General features: G+C 39.4%; 1 protein-coding gene across 1 annotated transcript in view; it reads left to right on the forward strand.

The window, feature by feature from the left end:
* Nucleotides 1-3,776: 3,776 nt before the first annotated feature.
* Nucleotides 3,777-17,095, forward strand: part of Sp4 (Sp4 transcription factor) — a 61,815-nt gene continuing 48,496 nt past the window's right edge. The window contains exons 1-3 of the mRNA XM_026408380.2: nucleotides 3,777-3,972; nucleotides 4,392-4,507; nucleotides 5,018-6,569. Coding sequence (XP_026264165.1) covers nucleotides 3,966-3,972; nucleotides 4,392-4,507; nucleotides 5,018-6,569 — 1,675 coding nt within the window. The 5' untranslated portion in view covers nucleotides 3,777-3,965. The remainder of the gene's footprint in view (nucleotides 3,973-4,391; nucleotides 4,508-5,017; nucleotides 6,570-17,095) is intronic.

Below are 17,095 nucleotides of genomic sequence, written 5' to 3' on the forward strand. Positions count from 1 at the left end.
AATTGGCTGCACCAATTTGCAGTCCCACCAGCAATGAACAAGAGTGCCCTTTTCCCCGCATCCTCTCCAGCACTTATTGTTGTTTGACTTCCTAATGGCTGCCAGTCTTACTGGAGTGAGATGGTATCTTAGGGTAGTTTTGATTTGCATTTCTCTGACTGCTAGCGATGGTGAGCATTTTTTCATGTACTTATTGATTGATTGTATGTCCTCCTCTGAGAAGTGTCTGTTCAGGTCCTTTGCCCATTTATTGATTGGGTTATTTGTTATCTTATTGTCTAATTTTTTGAGTTCTTTGTATATTCTGGTTATTAGGGCTCTATCTGAAGTGTGTGGAGTAAAGATTTGTTCCCAGGATGTGGGCTCCCTGTTTATCTCTCTTATTGTTTCTTTTGCTGAGAAAAAACTTTTTAGTTTGAGTAAGTCCCATTTGTTGATTCTATTTGTTAACTCTAGCGCTATGGGTGTCCTATTGAGGAATTTGGAGCCCGATCCCACAGCGTGTAGATCATAACCAACTTTTTCTTCTATCAGATGCCATGTCTCTGATTTAATATCAAGCTCCTTGATCCATTTTGAGTTAACTTTTGTGCACGGCGAGAGATAGGGATTCAGATTCATTTTGGTGCAAATGGATTTCCAGTTTTCCCAGCACCATTTGTTGAAGATGCTATCCTTCCTCCATTGCATGCTTTTAGCCCCTTTATCAAAAATAAGATAGTTGTAGTTTTGTGGATTGGTTATTGTGTCCTCTATGAACAAATCATATCTCAATAATAACCTTAAATGTTAATGGCTTAAACTCACCAATTAAGAGACACAGGCTAGCAGAATGGATCACAAAACAAGACCCAACAATATGCTGCCTACAGGAGACGCATCTGATAGGAAAAGATATTCATAGACTGAAGGTGAAAGGGTGGGAAAAATCATACCACTCATATGGACTGCGGAAACAAGCAGGAGTGTCCATACTCATATCTAATAAAATAGATTTCAAGCCAAAGTTAATCAAAAGGGATAAAGAAGGACACTTCATACTGCTCAAGGGAACCATACACCAACAAGACATAACAATCATAAATATATATGCCCCAAACAACGGTGCTGCTATGTTCATCAAGCAAACGCTTCTCAAGTTCAAGAGTCTAATAGACCACCATACAATAATCATGGGAGACTTTAATACACCTCTCTCACCACTGGACAGATCTTCCAAACAAAAGTTAAATAAGGAAACTATAGAACTCAATAACATAATTAATAACCTAGACTTAATTGACATATATAGACTATACCACCCAACATCAAGTAATTACACTTTTTTCTCAGCAGCACATGGAACCTTCTCAAAAATAGACCATATATTATGTCACAGGGCAACTCTTAGACAATATAAAGGGGTGGAGATAATACCATGCATCTTATCTGATCATAATGGAATGAAACTGAAAATCAATGATAAAAGAAGGAAGGAAAAATCAAGCATCACCTGGAGAATGAACAATAGGTTGCTTAATGATCAATGGGTTCTAGAAGACATTAAGGAGGAAATTAAAAAATTCCTAGAGTCAAATGAAAACACAGACACAACTTATCGGAATCTATGGGACACATTGAAAGCAGTTCTAAGAGGAAAATTCATTGCTTGGAGTTCATTCCTCAAAAAAAGAAAAAACCAACAAATAAATGATCTCATACTTCATCTCAAAATCCTAGAAAAAGAAGAGCAAATCAACAGCAAAAGAAGTAGAAGGCAAGAAATAATTAAAATTAGACTCTGTCTTAAAAAATGGGGACGAGTGTGAGTGCGTGCTGAGGATGTTGCTTAGTAGTTAAGCATCCCTGGGCTCAATATGCAGTACCAAACAAATTTTTTTTAAAAAAGTCTTCATTCATTATGAACTGGGATAGGGGACTGAAGATAGTGTATCTGTAAATCTACTTAGTTCTTCCGAGATTTCTATATTGCACGTTTCGGGGGGTGTGAAAGCAGGTTATTTAAAGATCTTAAATTCATCTTATAAGATGGAGTAAGCAATACTATGTAATTCTTTACTCGAATTGCTTTGTCTTGCTGAACCGCTTTGTCATCGGTCCATGTAACAATTACTTAAAAAGCAAAGGAAATGACACTCAAGTGCAGCACCTGGGACCTCCTTACCTTTGCAATATGTCAGACCTCAGGCAGAGACAAAAAATAAAATTTAAATAAATAAATAAATAAATAAGCCCTAGGTGAAGCCCAGGTAAAAAGGAAGTGGGTAGTTTTAAGCCTGGGTGTATAACATGTCCTGTCCCCAAGGCCAATATTTACAGTAGGGATTCACTTTCACCTTTGGTACATTTAATCACGGACTGGTTATATTCCATGGCATCATCCTGACTTCAGGACTTTGGAGAAAACCTGGAAGCAAGAGAATGCTCAAGTGCATTTGATAACACAATGCTTTGTACCAGAAGCTTATGCTAAAACATAAAGAGGGCTGATCCACACGGAGCAGATCTTTTCTTCGCCTGCACAATCTGGTGAGAGAGACCCTAAGAGTGAGAGAAGTCCGCCAACCTTGCGGACTCTTCCGCAACACAGGATGCAACCCTAGAAAGGTAGGTCATTGCTCGGTACCAGCGGCCAGCCAGGGACACAACAAATAAAAATGGAAGATCCTTCTCTGTGGGAAAACAGGACTCAGACTCATGCGGTGGGCCTGAAGGGGGAAGGTGAGCAAAGAAAGGCTCAGCAAAGGCGCTACTTCAAGAAGCCGGGTTCATTCAAACCCGGAGGACAGTAAACCCCGCCTCCCCACGCCGCCGCCCGCTCAATCGCCGAGCGCTCCGGGTGTGAGCTCGCCCCTCGGGGAGCGGCTTCTATGCGAGGAGGCGGTGGCAGAGGTGGTTTGGGCAGCCCCGCGCGGAGGATAGGCCCAGGCAAACAACACCCATTCCCCCTCCCCCTCGCTCAGTTCAACTCCCACTCGGCCCCGGCCACGCCCTGACGCCACCGCCCCCTCGGGCAGCTTTCCGCTTGGCAGCTCGGCCTTGGTCGGGGGCGGGAGGAAGGCGGTGCCTGGGAGAGGCTGCATAGGCTGCTGGAGACTACAAGGGCCGACAGCCTTTGCGTCAGTGGCCCGCCCCCTTTCTCCCACCACTCAGCGCGCGTCAGCAGGAGCTCAGCCAATGGAGACCGAGCCAGGGAAAAAGGGCGCCCGGGTCCGGATGCGCCTCAGGAAAGCCATGCTCGCTGCGCGGGGGCAGTGGGCAGTTCACCCCTCGCGCCGAGCCGCCGGGGGTCTGCGCGTCCCGACTCTCGCCTCTCGCGCTTCCCTTGAGCGATAGCCCCACTTTTTCTTTTAGTGGCCATTCGGAGGGATGCTGGAACAGGGTTTTGAGTGGAGGGCGCCGGGAAATGAGTAGGGGGCGGGATATCCTGAGACAACAAGTTTGGCTGTAAGGAGGGCCTACCGGCAGCGCGCCTGAGCTAGAACATCGAGAGAAAGAGCGCGAGAGGAGCCAAGGGAGGAAAAGAAAAGCGACTGAAAGAATAACCCCGGGAAAGGGGGTGGAGAGGAGGCGGCCCCAGCGCCCCGGCCCCCGGCAGGTCGGCGGCCAATCCGCTGGGGGAAGGGGTGGAGAGTCGGCGGCTCCGGCGGAGAGAGGCCTAGGGGGGTGGGGAGTCCGCCTGGCTCGCACCGCCCTGGCCCCGCCCCCGGCCCGCGCCACCGCCCGCGCCGCGCGCCGCCGCTGTCAATCAAGGGCGAGTCAGCCGGGCTCGGGCGGAGAGAGGAGCTGCTACGCCACAGCCCAGCGGCGGCCATTCGCGGAAAAAGAGGCAGAGCCTGTGCCAGCTACAGCCTCCTCCGAGCCACCGCGGGCGGGCGGGACCGGCCTCTCCTCCCGCCTCGCCCCCACCCCCACCCACCTCTATCCCAGTGTCTCCGTCTGAGGGTTTGTCCTGTTAATGCGGGATGAGCGGTACGTATTCTCCACCCCCCTCGGTCTCCTTCACCGCCTCCCTCTCCCTCCCTCCCCAGACCCTGCTCGGTTCTCCCCCCTCCCCCGGGGCCGCTGAGATGCTTTAAGGGGAGGAGGAGAGGGAGGGAGGGAATCAGGGGGAGGGAAGGAGGGTTGTGTTTTGTCTTAATGTCTGAGCTAGAACAACCTCCTTCTGGGTGTTGCTCTGGAGCCGATGGGTCGGGTTTCAAACCACGTTTTGTGATATCCCCCTCCTCCCTTCCCTCCTTCTCCCCCACCCCCTGCCGGTGTGCAGGGATCGCCGGTTTATGGAGATTAATGTTCGGGGGGAGGGGGGAGAAGTGAAGAGGGGGAAGACAAATAATAATAATCCTAATAACCTGTTGTCGTGTATGTGTGTATGGGGGGGTTTGTTGCAGATCAGAAGAAGGAGGAGGAGGAGGAGGCGGCGGCGGCAGCGGCGATGGCTACAGAAGGAGGGAAAACCTCTGAGCCAGAGAATAACAATAAAAAAACCAAAACCTCAGGCTCCCAGGTAAAAGCCTACATACGGAAAAAAAAAAAATCATCACGGAACCTTAGGGGAGAAAGGGAGTTATGCCCTTTAAATGCCCCAAAGTAAAGAGCAAAATAAAAATGTTTGTCCACTCAAAGCATCTTAAAGTGAGGAACTTAAATTGTAAATTCATGAAGATTTCACATATTTGAGGCTATAACGTTGTTTAAAATTACATCAGTAACTTATACTGTAAGAAAAAGGTGTGTATTTTCCCAAGGGCATTTTGAGCTTAGGTGAATAACACTTTAGGAAAGTTTGTTAGAATTTTTTTTTTTAACTTAAACTTTATATTACAGGTTCTGTTTCCTTATCCATATAGTTCTTACCTGGGTTTGTTAATATTTCTTTTTTATTTTTGCCACTTCTTGAGTAAGTTCTGATATGTAGAGCTGTCAAAATAAATAAATGACCCCCTCCCAACTTCTGGCTTCCACTAAATCCGCCCACTTTTTCCCCCCCTCTCCTTTACCATTCCATTTTGGTTAGGACTCTCAGCCCTCTCCTCTGGCTTTACTGGCAGCTACTTGCAGCAAAATAGGGACTCCTGGTGAAAATCAAGCAACTGGACAACAACAAATTATTATAGATCCAAGCCAAGGATTGGTGCAACTTCAGAATCAACCACAACAGCTAGAACTGGTAACAACGCAACTTGCTGGAAACGCTTGGCAACTTGTTGCCTCCACTCCTCCTGCTTCAAAAGAAAATAACGTTTCTCAACCAGCTTCTAGTTCATCTAGTTCTTCCAGCAGTAATAACGGGAGTGCATCTCCTACAAAAACTAAATCAGGTAATTCTTCCACCCCTGGTCAATTTCAAGTCATACAAGTACAAAATCCAAGTGGTAGTGTACAGTACCAAGTGATTCCACAACTTCAAACAGTGGAAGGTCAGCAAATTCAAATCAATCCAACTAGTAGTTCATCTCTACAGGATTTGCAGGGTCAGATTCAGCTAATTTCTGCAGGTAATAATCAAGCTATACTCACAGCTGCTAATAGGACATCTTCTGGGAATATTCTTGCTCAAAACCTCGCAAATCAGACAGTTCCAGTCCAAATTAGACCTGGTGTTTCAATACCACTGCAATTACAGACCCTTCCTGGTACTCAGGCTCAAGTTGTAACAACCCTACCAATTAACATTGGAGGAGTGACTTTGGCTTTGCCAGTGATAAACAACGTGACTACTGGAGGAGGGACTGGACAAGTTGGCCAGCCTGCTACTACTACTGATAGTGGGACTTCTAATGGGAATCAGTTAGTTTCCACACCCACAACCACCACTGCTTCTGCCAGTACTATGCCGGAATCACCCTCCTCCTCCACCACCTGCACAACCACCGCTTCAACATCTCTAACAAGCAGTGACACATTAGTGAGCTCAGCAGATACAGGCCAGTATGCAAGCACATCAGCCAGTAGTTCTGAACGCACCATTGAAGAATCAACACCTGCTGCTACTGAGTCTGAAGCACAGAGCTCCAGTCAGCTTCAGCCTAATGGAATACAGAATGCACAGGATCAATCAAATTCTCTTCAGCAAGTGCAAATTGTAGGCCAGCCTATCTTACAACAGATCCAGATTCAACAGCCTCAGCAACAGATTATTCAGGCTATTCCACCACAGTCATTTCAACTTCAGTCAGGGCAGACAATTCAGACCATCCAGCAGCAGCCTTTGCAGAATGTTCAACTTCAAGCAGTAAATCCGACTCAGGTGCTTATCAGGGCTCCAACTTTAACACCTTCAGGGCAAATCAGTTGGCAAACTGTACAGGTTCAGAATATTCAGAGTCTTTCAAATTTGCAAGTTCAGAATGCTGGGTTATCCCAACAATTAACCATCACCCCAGTGTCTTCAAGTGGTGGCACAACTCTTGCTCAGATTGCTCCTGTGGCTGTTGCTGGTGCCCCAATAACTCTGAATACTGCCCAGCTTGCATCAGTGCCTAACCTTCAGACAGTGAGCGTTGCCAATCTGGGTGCTGCAGGCGTTCAAGTGCAGGGAGTTCCAGTTACAATCACTAGTGTTGCAGGTAAGTTACAACGTCTTTTCTGTTTAACTACAGTATAAACAGTTTTTAGTAATGATCAACTAGTGCTTCTCTTTGCTAACTCTTAGATTTGATATGATCTTTGAAGTAAACAAATGATCATAAGGAATTAAAACCAAACAAGAATACAATATGAACAGCCATAACTATAGCAATCAGTGTGACCTGTTCACATCTGTAGATTTTAGTGTCGGGTTTTATGTGTTAAATTTGTTAAGTAGACCGTTTTTAAAATTCTTCCATGAAACAAAATTTTCTCGTTAGAATCCTCATTGTCTTCTGTAATGTAGACATCATGTTTGAGTACACTTGAACTCTTTAGAAAGAACTCTAGTTAAAATGATGTTCACCTGTTCTTCAGGAAAAGTAGGTTTATATTGAAGTATGTATAGTTGAGAGTCTGTTGAAGTTTGAGTTCTGCTGTGTAATAAGTCTAGCTTTTTTTTTTTTTAAACTGGAAGTTATTGCTCAAACTTCAGCATCTTCTTGCTAGTGTTTTGTGTTTTATTATACTGTGTTATTATAAACTAGATATTGTTGCACTTAAGGAATAGAATTTGAAGTTGCAAATTGTTTCATTAACTTTTATGCCTACTTTTTGCTCTAATCAGGATTTCCTCTAGACTGTGAATTAATAGTCCTTTCATTAAAAATTTTGATTATTTAAGTTTTGAGGTCATTGTATTATTTGTAGATGTTTAATGTGAGGTTGGTGGAAAGCAATATAAAAGTGTAGACAGTAAAATGTCACCAATTTGAACTAACTGTAGAAAGGTCATTTTTAAACCAATTATAAAAGCAGTTGTTATTTGTTATGCATATAAATAGATACTGCTAAAGTACTTGGAAAACTAGTTCCTAGTAAGTAGTTTAATCTTTTTTGAAACAGTCTTATTGTACCTAATACTCGTTGACTTCTAGTAATTAAATATTTTTCATTGATTCTGGTTTGGTGAAAACCTAGTTGTGGTTTTAAGTGCTGTTGATACTTTTAAATCTTGTTAATTGAATATTTCTATTTTGGTAATCTGAAATAAACAAGCTTGTCACTTTTGAATGACCTTTCTTAAAACAAGTTGCAGAAAAAATATACTAAAAGTTAATACCTAGAGTAGATGCATACATGTAAAATTGGAAATTGCCTGATAGGACCTATTGATTCAGGAGAACATAGACTACATTTTTTTTTTCCTAGATACCCACTACCTCTAGACCAGTGCCATCCAATAGAACTTTCTGTGCTCTTGGAAATGTTCTCTCTCTGTCCTATCAAACATGTTAGCCACTAGTGACATGTGGCTATTGAGCACTTTAGAATGTGGCTAGTACAACTGAAGAACAGGATTTTAAATGTTTATTTGAGTAGCCACATTTAGCTAATGGCTCCTATATTGATAACACAATAATCTTTTTAGTATTTTGATTTGATACTTTTTCCCCTATCACCATTACAGTACAATTATGTAAGTGATTCTCTGGCTTATAATCCTTAACTTGCTTTGTTCCTACTCATTTTCTAAACATTAACAGTGATTGGAGCATTTCAGAACAGTGTCTGCATTTGGTAGGTTGAGTGACAGTTTGCATTGTCACAGCAAAAGTTATTTTATCTTGACCTTTAAGCGTTAGTTAGTGAATTGTAGTAATTAAGAGAATTGAATAATTTATAATTTAGATTAGAAGTAGCCACTTCTGCTCTTTAATTAATGTATGTTACAATCCAGAGGTTTCCCCTTCCCTGTTGAGAGTAAGCCAGTGTTCTGACCCCTCAACTCAAACTCACTTGAGCGGTTCATTTTAAACAGGATCCAGCTTCTGGCATTAAGAATCACCTGGAAAATTTGAAAGAATCAAGGGTCTAATCATCAGCAGTAAACCAGAAGACAGACTATGGAAACAGAAGAGTACAGCTTGCCTCAGAAAATAGGTTCACTGGCAAAAAAGGAAAAACTTTAGTTTTTAATTTCACAAATATATTTTGAGGATGGCTACTGTATGTCGAACACTCCTAAGAGATGTGTTTATTTCTTTATTTTAATGGTTGATTTTTTTTTTTTTAACTTAGAGAGTTCATATGCTTTAGGAGCTCCACTTAAATGAGGAAAATTGAACTTTACATTTGGATTTTCCCCCCTGAAGCCCAAGGACTTTAAGTTTTGTTGATGTTGCAGAGTTAATGTTCTAGTAGATCAGCTCCATTAATTTTTAAAAGAGATCCACACTACAAAGACCAGAAATTAATCCAGGTTTAGTTGTTTGCAGATTTTATCCTAATGCCTATCATGGCAGTTGCTTTTTGAAGTATGGTACTCAAGGTGATGGAGAAGGATTGGGGACATAGTTCAGTGGTAGAGCACTCACCTAGCTTGTGTGAGGCCCTGGGTTAAATGCTCAGTACTCAAAAAAAAAAAAAAAAAGAGAGAGAGAGAGACACACACACACATTAACAGTTTGGGATTGGGAGTAGTGCCCAGGAATGGTTATAGTGGAGCTAATAAAATTGCTCTGTTTTCTTTGGTTTTGTGTTTTTAAGACTTTAAAGAGTAGAAGACCAAATATTTTAATGCTTTGAGAAGGGGAGAACAAATACTTACATATCCCTTTTATAAATGAACCCTGGATTTTCAGATCTATAACTTCGCATCCCCATTCCATTTTAAATACCTTCTTGGTTATTTCATGTTTTTCTTCATGAGAATGTTTAATTTGTAGAAGTGTATTTACTCTTAATATTCACAAGTTTTTAAAAATATTTTTAATTTTTAATTGACACATAATAGTTGTACTTATTCATGAGATATAATTTGACATTTCAGTACATCTGTACAATGTATCACCCACCTCAGATGTTTATCATTTCTTTGTGTTGGGAACATTCAAAATTCTCTCTATTAGTAATTTTGGAATATTCAATTAATTGTCAGCCACAGTTATCCTACTGAGGTTTAGAACATTCAACTAACTGCCTGTGTACCCACTAACCATCCTCTCTCTGTCACCTCGCCTTTTCCCTGGTTCTGATAACCACCGTTCTGTTCTTCATGTTTTTGAGATAACTCTTTCTCTCTCAACATATAAATGAGAACAGGTTCATGACAAGCACTGTCTATATTTGAAAACATTATTGGTCAGCTTTTGCAGAATGTTATAGGTAGCTCAAGGACAAAGGTTAAAACTTCTGCACCATCCATCCTCATTTTACTCTTCAGGGGGTATGGGGGAGATATGAATGATATGGACAAAGAATGGAAAAAAAATCCTACAAAGCAAATCTAATGAAACCAGTTCTTGAATCTGGGGAGCTTTGCACTTTGTATCATGAAATGAGACACTCTCTCTTCTTGCTAATGTACTCAAAATAGTAAGTTTCTGTGCTTTGGTCTAATCTAAAAATTCTGATTTTTAGGCTAAGCATCTAGCATTCAATTAATTAAAATTATAGTAGGAAGTAAATACATGTGCTTTCTGCATGTTTGTTTCTTTATTGGGATTCTGAAATTAAAGGAAAAGTGGGGAACCTTATTTTAAGTTAAGCACAAAGATAACAACTAATTGTACTTTGGCTTAAGGACATCTTTTGTTTTAGCTAAGTGAGGAGAGTGCAGGTTTTGTTCAAATGAGAACTATTTTCATATTGTCCCTAGTTACCAAGTGAACTTCAGGAGTTAGACCTTAAAGAATTTAGAGTTTTTAGGAACCATTGGTATATACAATTGTAATTAACTTGTGCTGGCCAGAGCTAGTGATTTAGCTTATTTTGGGCTATAATCATCACATATAGTAACACATCATGCTATAGGCCTTTTGCTTGATGACTGGATACTGCTTTGTTAATTTTAGTGGAAATTACATTTGCTATGCTAGTTTTCCCACAAAGGAAGTTCCGACTTGATAAGATATTGCTGATGCTGAGACTCTTACCGAATTCCTTTATTTTTGTGGGGGCATTGAAGTTTAAACCTGGGGATATAGTATGAAGCCAGAAATTGGAAAGCCAGTTCTTCATTACTGGTAAATATGGGGACCAAATAACATAATTGAAATTTATGTTTAATTTATAAAACTAATTTAATCTAGTAGAATTATCCTTTCACATCCAGAGCTACTAAAAGTAGAAACTTGGCTTGAGATTTAACACAAATAAAGTTTTATTTTGCCATATAGATTATTTGGATTTCGCTACTAGGCATCTTAAAAGGTCTGTGTATATACATAAACTTATACTCAATTTGGTTGTTTTCCAGACAAGTCAGATTTACTTTTATAACTCTTATTTTCTTCAAATCTTCTAACACTCTTTGTTACAGATTAGAATTTGTTAACAAGGGACTTACATCTTATACCCTAATGAATGATTTGGGTTCTGAACTACCAAATTGGTTTTAGCCATTAGATAGTTTGTTCCTATAAGATGAAAAGGACTCAAGTTAGAGATAACATTAATTTTTTAAAAGGGCATCTTCTGCAAAGGATTTCAGGATTGAGAAAGGAGCAAGGGAAAACACTTTCAATCATTTGCTTTCTAAATTCTAAATCAGGCTGGATGTTATAGCACTTACATGTAATCCCAGTTAATCAAAAAGCTGAGAGAGGAAGATTGCAAATTCAAGGCCAAACTGGGCAATTTAGCAAAACCCTATTACAAAAAAGAAGGACTGGGGATATAGCTCAGTGGTAGAGCACCCCTGGGTTCAATCCTCAATACTATCAAAAAATATATATATATATGAATATACATAAGTAAATCTTTCAAGTTTTGGGGCAGTCTAGAATAGTAGGTTTAAGAGAAAATAGAAAAGGAAGTTTGATTAGGAAGCTAGGGGAAGGGGATATATGTAGACATTGTAGAATTACATAGATTTATAAAATGATAGTATTTTTTAATGGGAAAGGATCCTTGGCTTACTAGCTCTGACCTTTTGCTATTGCTGCTAAAGTCTGTTTATAAAGGTGTTTTATTGTTTTAAGTGAAAACAGAAATATGGGTCAGGTGTTGTAGTCTCCATTAAGTGGGACTGACACATTAAGGATTGATTAAAAATGGGGGGAACCTGGCCTGATATCAGACCATACACATATATGTGCTATTCTGTACTCTTCTGAACTGTAATGTACACGATGAGGGTTGTTTTACTACCTAGTGAATGAGCAAAGTATGTCAAAGAAAATCTGTTTTAAATGCAAATTGCTTATATAAGTAGGTGGTGGTAAGATGAAGGCTTAATGAAGTTGTAGTTACTAAGGAAACTTCAAAATAATCGAGTTGCTCCCATCCTCATTCTTTAGCCCTATTATTAGAAAGGAGTAAATTGAAGCCCAGAAAGGTTGAATGACTTTCTTGTATTTTATGGCAAAGTGAGAGCTGGAATCTTGACTTCTGCTCCAGTTGTTTTTCCGTTGTCTTTCTGGGTTTGTTATCCAGATCTCTTGTGAGAAAATGTAGCTGAAGTTTAGAAATCAAGGAGGGACAGCTCTCCACTTGAATTTGCCTCTCACAGGCTGTTCCTGTCTTCACTGAATATTCCAGCTCTTGTATATTAAGTATGATATTACTGGTGAAAAATAGAATTCTCTAGGTTTCCTTGTTACAGAATTTAATGGTGGGAACTAGGTGATAGTATTTTTCTCTTTCTTGAAAGAGCATGTTTAGAAAAAAAGATGTTAGTAAATTATTTTTATACCTTTATTTAATTTATTTTTATTTTTATTATTGCTTTTTAATGTGGTGCCAGGGATAGAACCCAGTGCCTCATGCATGCTAGGCAAGTGATCTAGCCATAACTCGTACGTGTAAATTTTACATGTAGGTAAGGAAATCCTTGGGCTATATAGAAGTATCTTTTCCCAAACTGTAGTTAGAAATGGCTTTTTCTTTTAAATGAAACTTATGAAGGAAAGAAGTAGACATTTATTGTTTACCTAATATGTGTTAGGTGCTGGACCAGCGTTTATATGGTCTTATTAAACCTTACAATATTCTTATAAGTATTGTGTCCATTTTATAGACAGCCTTACTGAGCTTTGATTTCTTTAGGAAGCTATGACTGCCAGTAAGTGGGAACAGCATGATTCAAAGTCATCTTTGATTCCATTCCTATTGTTACATAAGAAGCTACAGGATAAGTCCACAGATTTTTGCATCTGATATCTATGCTGAAATCCTTAAAAGGGCTGATTGGTGACTTTGAAAATTGAAATATTGACTGTGCAATTAAGCTCTCTCCTAACACCAATAATTTGTGGTATAATGAACACAAGTGGTAAAAGAAGTGGTAAATTCCAGCTAGTGTGGCTACATGGAGACCTTGTTAAGCTCAGATTTATTGTATGTGGAGAATAGAAGGAGGAGCATAGGATTAAGAATGAAAACAAAAAATAGCATGTATTTTAAGAATAGTGTCAGGAAAATAGAAACTTATAATAAAAACAGGATTTTAAAAACATTTTAAACAACTTGCCAGGACTTTATTTATTTATTTTTTAATTTATTTTTTTGGTACTGGGGATTGACCAGGTATGCTACTGAGCCACATCCCCAGCCCTTTTTAATATTTTATTTAGAGACAGGGTCTCACTGAGTTGCGTAGGGCCTTGCTAAGTTGCTGAGGCTGGTTTTGAACTCCCCATCCTCCTGCCTCAGCCTCCAGAGCCACTGGGATTACAGGTGTGCGCCATCACACTTTGAATCAGAGCAAGATGGACACTCATTGAGCAAAATTGTGTAATATGAAGAGAGGACATAGCAAAGGCAGAGTTTTTCTATTCTGCTTCTCTTAACAGAAGGAAAATATAGTTCCAGCTGAAATCAGTACCCTGTCACTATGAGATAATTGTTCAAGGTAAGTGAGGAGATACAGCACATTTAGTTGTTTTGTGTAGGGGGTGGGGGGTACTGGGATTGAACCCAGGTGCTGTACCACTGAGCTACATCCCCAGCCCTTTTTTAAATTTTTGAAACAGGGTCTTGCTGACCTCAGACTTTTAGTCTTGCCTCACTCAGCCTTCTGAGTCTCTGAGATTACCAACATACAGACTTGTCACTGTGCCTGGCTAGGTTTTTCTGTCAGTACTACAAATTACTGACTATGATGATGGTACAGATTATTCCTATCCTATGGTCAGAAGGAACTTTCAGATTCTGTTTCAAACTAGTATCAGTAAAAAATTAGGGTGGAAAAAGTACCAGAAAATTAAGGATGAATAAGCACCTCAATTTTTTAAAATATTTTAAACTTCAAACAAATCAGTTTGATTACTGTCTTTAACAGGGTCTTTGAAAGAATCATAAAGTAGTTGGCCCCTGAGCATTTGAACAACAATCCAGGATCATTGGGAGCCACTGTGGGCTGACTAAGAAACTGGGTTCCTAGCCAGGCATGCTGGTGCAGGCCTGTAATCCCAGCAACTGGGAGGCTGAGACAGGAATATGTAAGTTTGAGGCCAGCCTCAGCAGTTTAGTGAGGCCCTAAGCAACTTAGTGAGACCCTGGCAAAAATAAAAAGTAAAAAAAAGGCCAGGGTTGTAATCAGTGGTAAAACAGCCCTGGGTTCAATCTGCAGTACTGCCCTATCCTCATCTTCTTTGCTTAAGCTTTCTAATGAGTATACCAAGAAAGCAATGGCAGCACAATGACACAATTTCTGAATGGCTCATAACTGGTCACACAATCAGATGAAACCTGTTAATTGATTGTCTACATTAATAGTTGTCTTTGGCATTTTGGCATGGGATTCTACCTTTGATACAGTCCTGTATAACTTTCTTTTTCAAGTACCAGGCTGGAAGATGACCTTCTTTTATTTACTGAATTCAAAGATGAGACAAATCTGGGAGATGGTGCTAATATGATAGGAGATAAAATTGAGATTCAGGGTGATCTTAAGAGGCTCCAATGCTGGGAGGATAAATACAACAGATAAGATCCTGTACTTAAAAGTGGGGAGTATTATATTTCTATAGGATAAAAAACCTGGCTTGCAGCAGGATTGTGAAAATGATTAGGGTTTTATTGGTTTAGTGTGGACTGAGAGTAGAGTATAGGTTTTTCTGTACTTCCTGCTTGTCATACTGCTTCTGCAATAATGTGCACAGTTCTAGGTGGCATGTTTTAAGTGAGACATTGACAAACTAGCAAGCATATCAAGAAGGTTCCCAGAATGAAGAATGTGAAAAATATTTTATACTAGTAATAATTAAAGAAAGTCACTTTTTATTGTTAAGTGAGAACAAGAGAAAATGTGACAGCTGTCTTTGGATATATGAAAGGCTGGGTTTTTTTGTTGTTTTTTTTTAAACCTAAATAGTTCTGTTTTGTTTGGCCCTGGGAAACACAACATGCATGTGTATACACACACACACACACACACACACACACACACGCAGTCTAGAACTAAACCGTAATGGAATGACGTTTCATTAGTGATCTTTTGTCATTAAAGATTAGCTGTCCATCTGTCAGAGATTACTGTAGACTGTTTTAAAAGACTTTCTTGTATATAAAGTTTGATTAGATGAACTGTGAGTTGACTTTCAATTTTAAAACTTAACATTCTATGGATATTTGAGTTTATGGACGTATATACTTCTGTCCAGCCTATGGTAAGAGAGTTCAATAAGTCTTAAACTTACCTGATAGAATAAGTAGGGTTTTGAGGAGGAGGTTTGAAGGTGATGTTTACCGTTTTTCTTATCAGAGGCTATATAATACAGATTAATTCTATGATGCAATGAATGCTTAACTCATAAATTAATATATTAATATGTTCTCCATTATTTAGGTTTGTAGGTGCTAATGATAGATCCAGCCTGATTCCCTCTTAAAATTGGGATATTTTTCAGTATTATTTGCCCTTTAATTTGGTGAATATCAAAGCATTAGTATTTTAAACATACACTTTGGCTCCCAGCACTGATTTGGTACTTATTAGCTCTTTAGTTACAGTTCTGTTTCTGATACTGTCACATTAGTATGAACAATATGATCACTTCTTGAGTGGAATTAGAGAACAGTTGGAAAATCTGGGATCCTGAGATCAAACTCTGAGAAGCACTCACAGCTTTAAATTTGTTAATTTACCCCGTGGAGTATGCAAATCCAGAATGTCTGTCTTTGGGGGTTCAAAATATCTAGCACCAGAAGTGTCTTTATTTATTTATTTATTTATTTATTTATTTATTTATTTATTTAGTGTGTGTGTGTGTGTGTGTGTGTGTGTGTGTGTGTGTGTGTGTTTGGTGGTGGTGGTTTTTGAATTGAGACCAGAGAACCTTTTGAATAGGAAAGAAGTGTGATTCATACATCTGAAGGGTCTTTTCCTCAGAGATGATGATAAATGTAGTCAGGTGTGGTTCAGGGAGCAGATTTGTTGTTTATTACATCAGAGGCAGGTACCAAGAGCATAGCAGAGGACTGAAAATTAAAACTTTTTGTATTTTTGCTTCCATGGTACCAATTAACTGTTCCACCCTGGGCAAACTTTGTATTTGGAGCTTCATCCTTGTTTTCATTTGTCAAATAGCAATATTAGTTCCTTCTGTCTTTACTTCATAGAGCAGTAAAGATCAGATGTATGTATAAAAAAACCTGTTATAAATAAAACTATATATGAGAGGTGATGATCTGGTACACTCTTAACCTAGCAACATCCACTAAAACAATGTGAAGTAATAAAGTGGGAGAAAGTTATTTTAGGAATGGATATTAGTATTTACATTGGAAGTAAATGAGTGGTTTACATAAGAGAAGTATCAAAACTTTGGCAAAGTTCAACCAAGGATATGAGGAGAGGTGTATGTACAAATTAAAAAAGCAGTGTTTCCATGTAGTAAGAATTAAATGTTTGCTTTGTGCTCTCAGCTAGCCTTTATTAGATTCTGAGAATACCCACCTGTCATTAAAAGGTGATTATGTTGGGGAGATAAGGCTTATTATATACATGAAACAATTATCTGGAAATTGCAACTATATGAGAGTTTATACTTAAGTACTGGGTTTTGAGGTATGGTAAACAAGCATGAGAACTCAGAGACAAGTGAGATCAGGGTATTGGAGTAAACAGTCAAGTCTTTCTTGAATGGATATAGGACTTGATAATAGGCCTCAAGGATTGGTTTGAAAACTGGACATTTGAGACTTTGAAAGTGGAGAGGTGAAGGAAGATGATGTCTTGAGTCCAGCTGCTGAACATGGAATGAACTTGACAGGGATCAAAGCATAAAGACCTCACTTGGAGCTTAGAACTAACACAGGGAGTGGTATTCCATAGAGGTACAGGGGTATCCCAGAATAGTAGCTCATCCTGTGCTCAGTAGGTAGTATGACATCCGTGTTTCACCTGGAGAAGTTGTATTTATTGAACCAGTTCCTAACATTTTGAAAAGGAGATTTTGACAAATCATTAATAAAAGTAAGTTCAAATAACATCAATCTAGTGTGTAGAAGGAATTAAATGGGAATATTTGTGATGCAAATGATATAGACTAGAATGTTTCTCTAACTAAAAGTGTGG

Source organism: Urocitellus parryii, chromosome 3, assembly GCF_045843805.1.
Source record: "Urocitellus parryii isolate mUroPar1 chromosome 3, mUroPar1.hap1, whole genome shotgun sequence".
Classification (NCBI taxonomy): domain Eukaryota; kingdom Metazoa; phylum Chordata; class Mammalia; order Rodentia; family Sciuridae; genus Urocitellus; species Urocitellus parryii.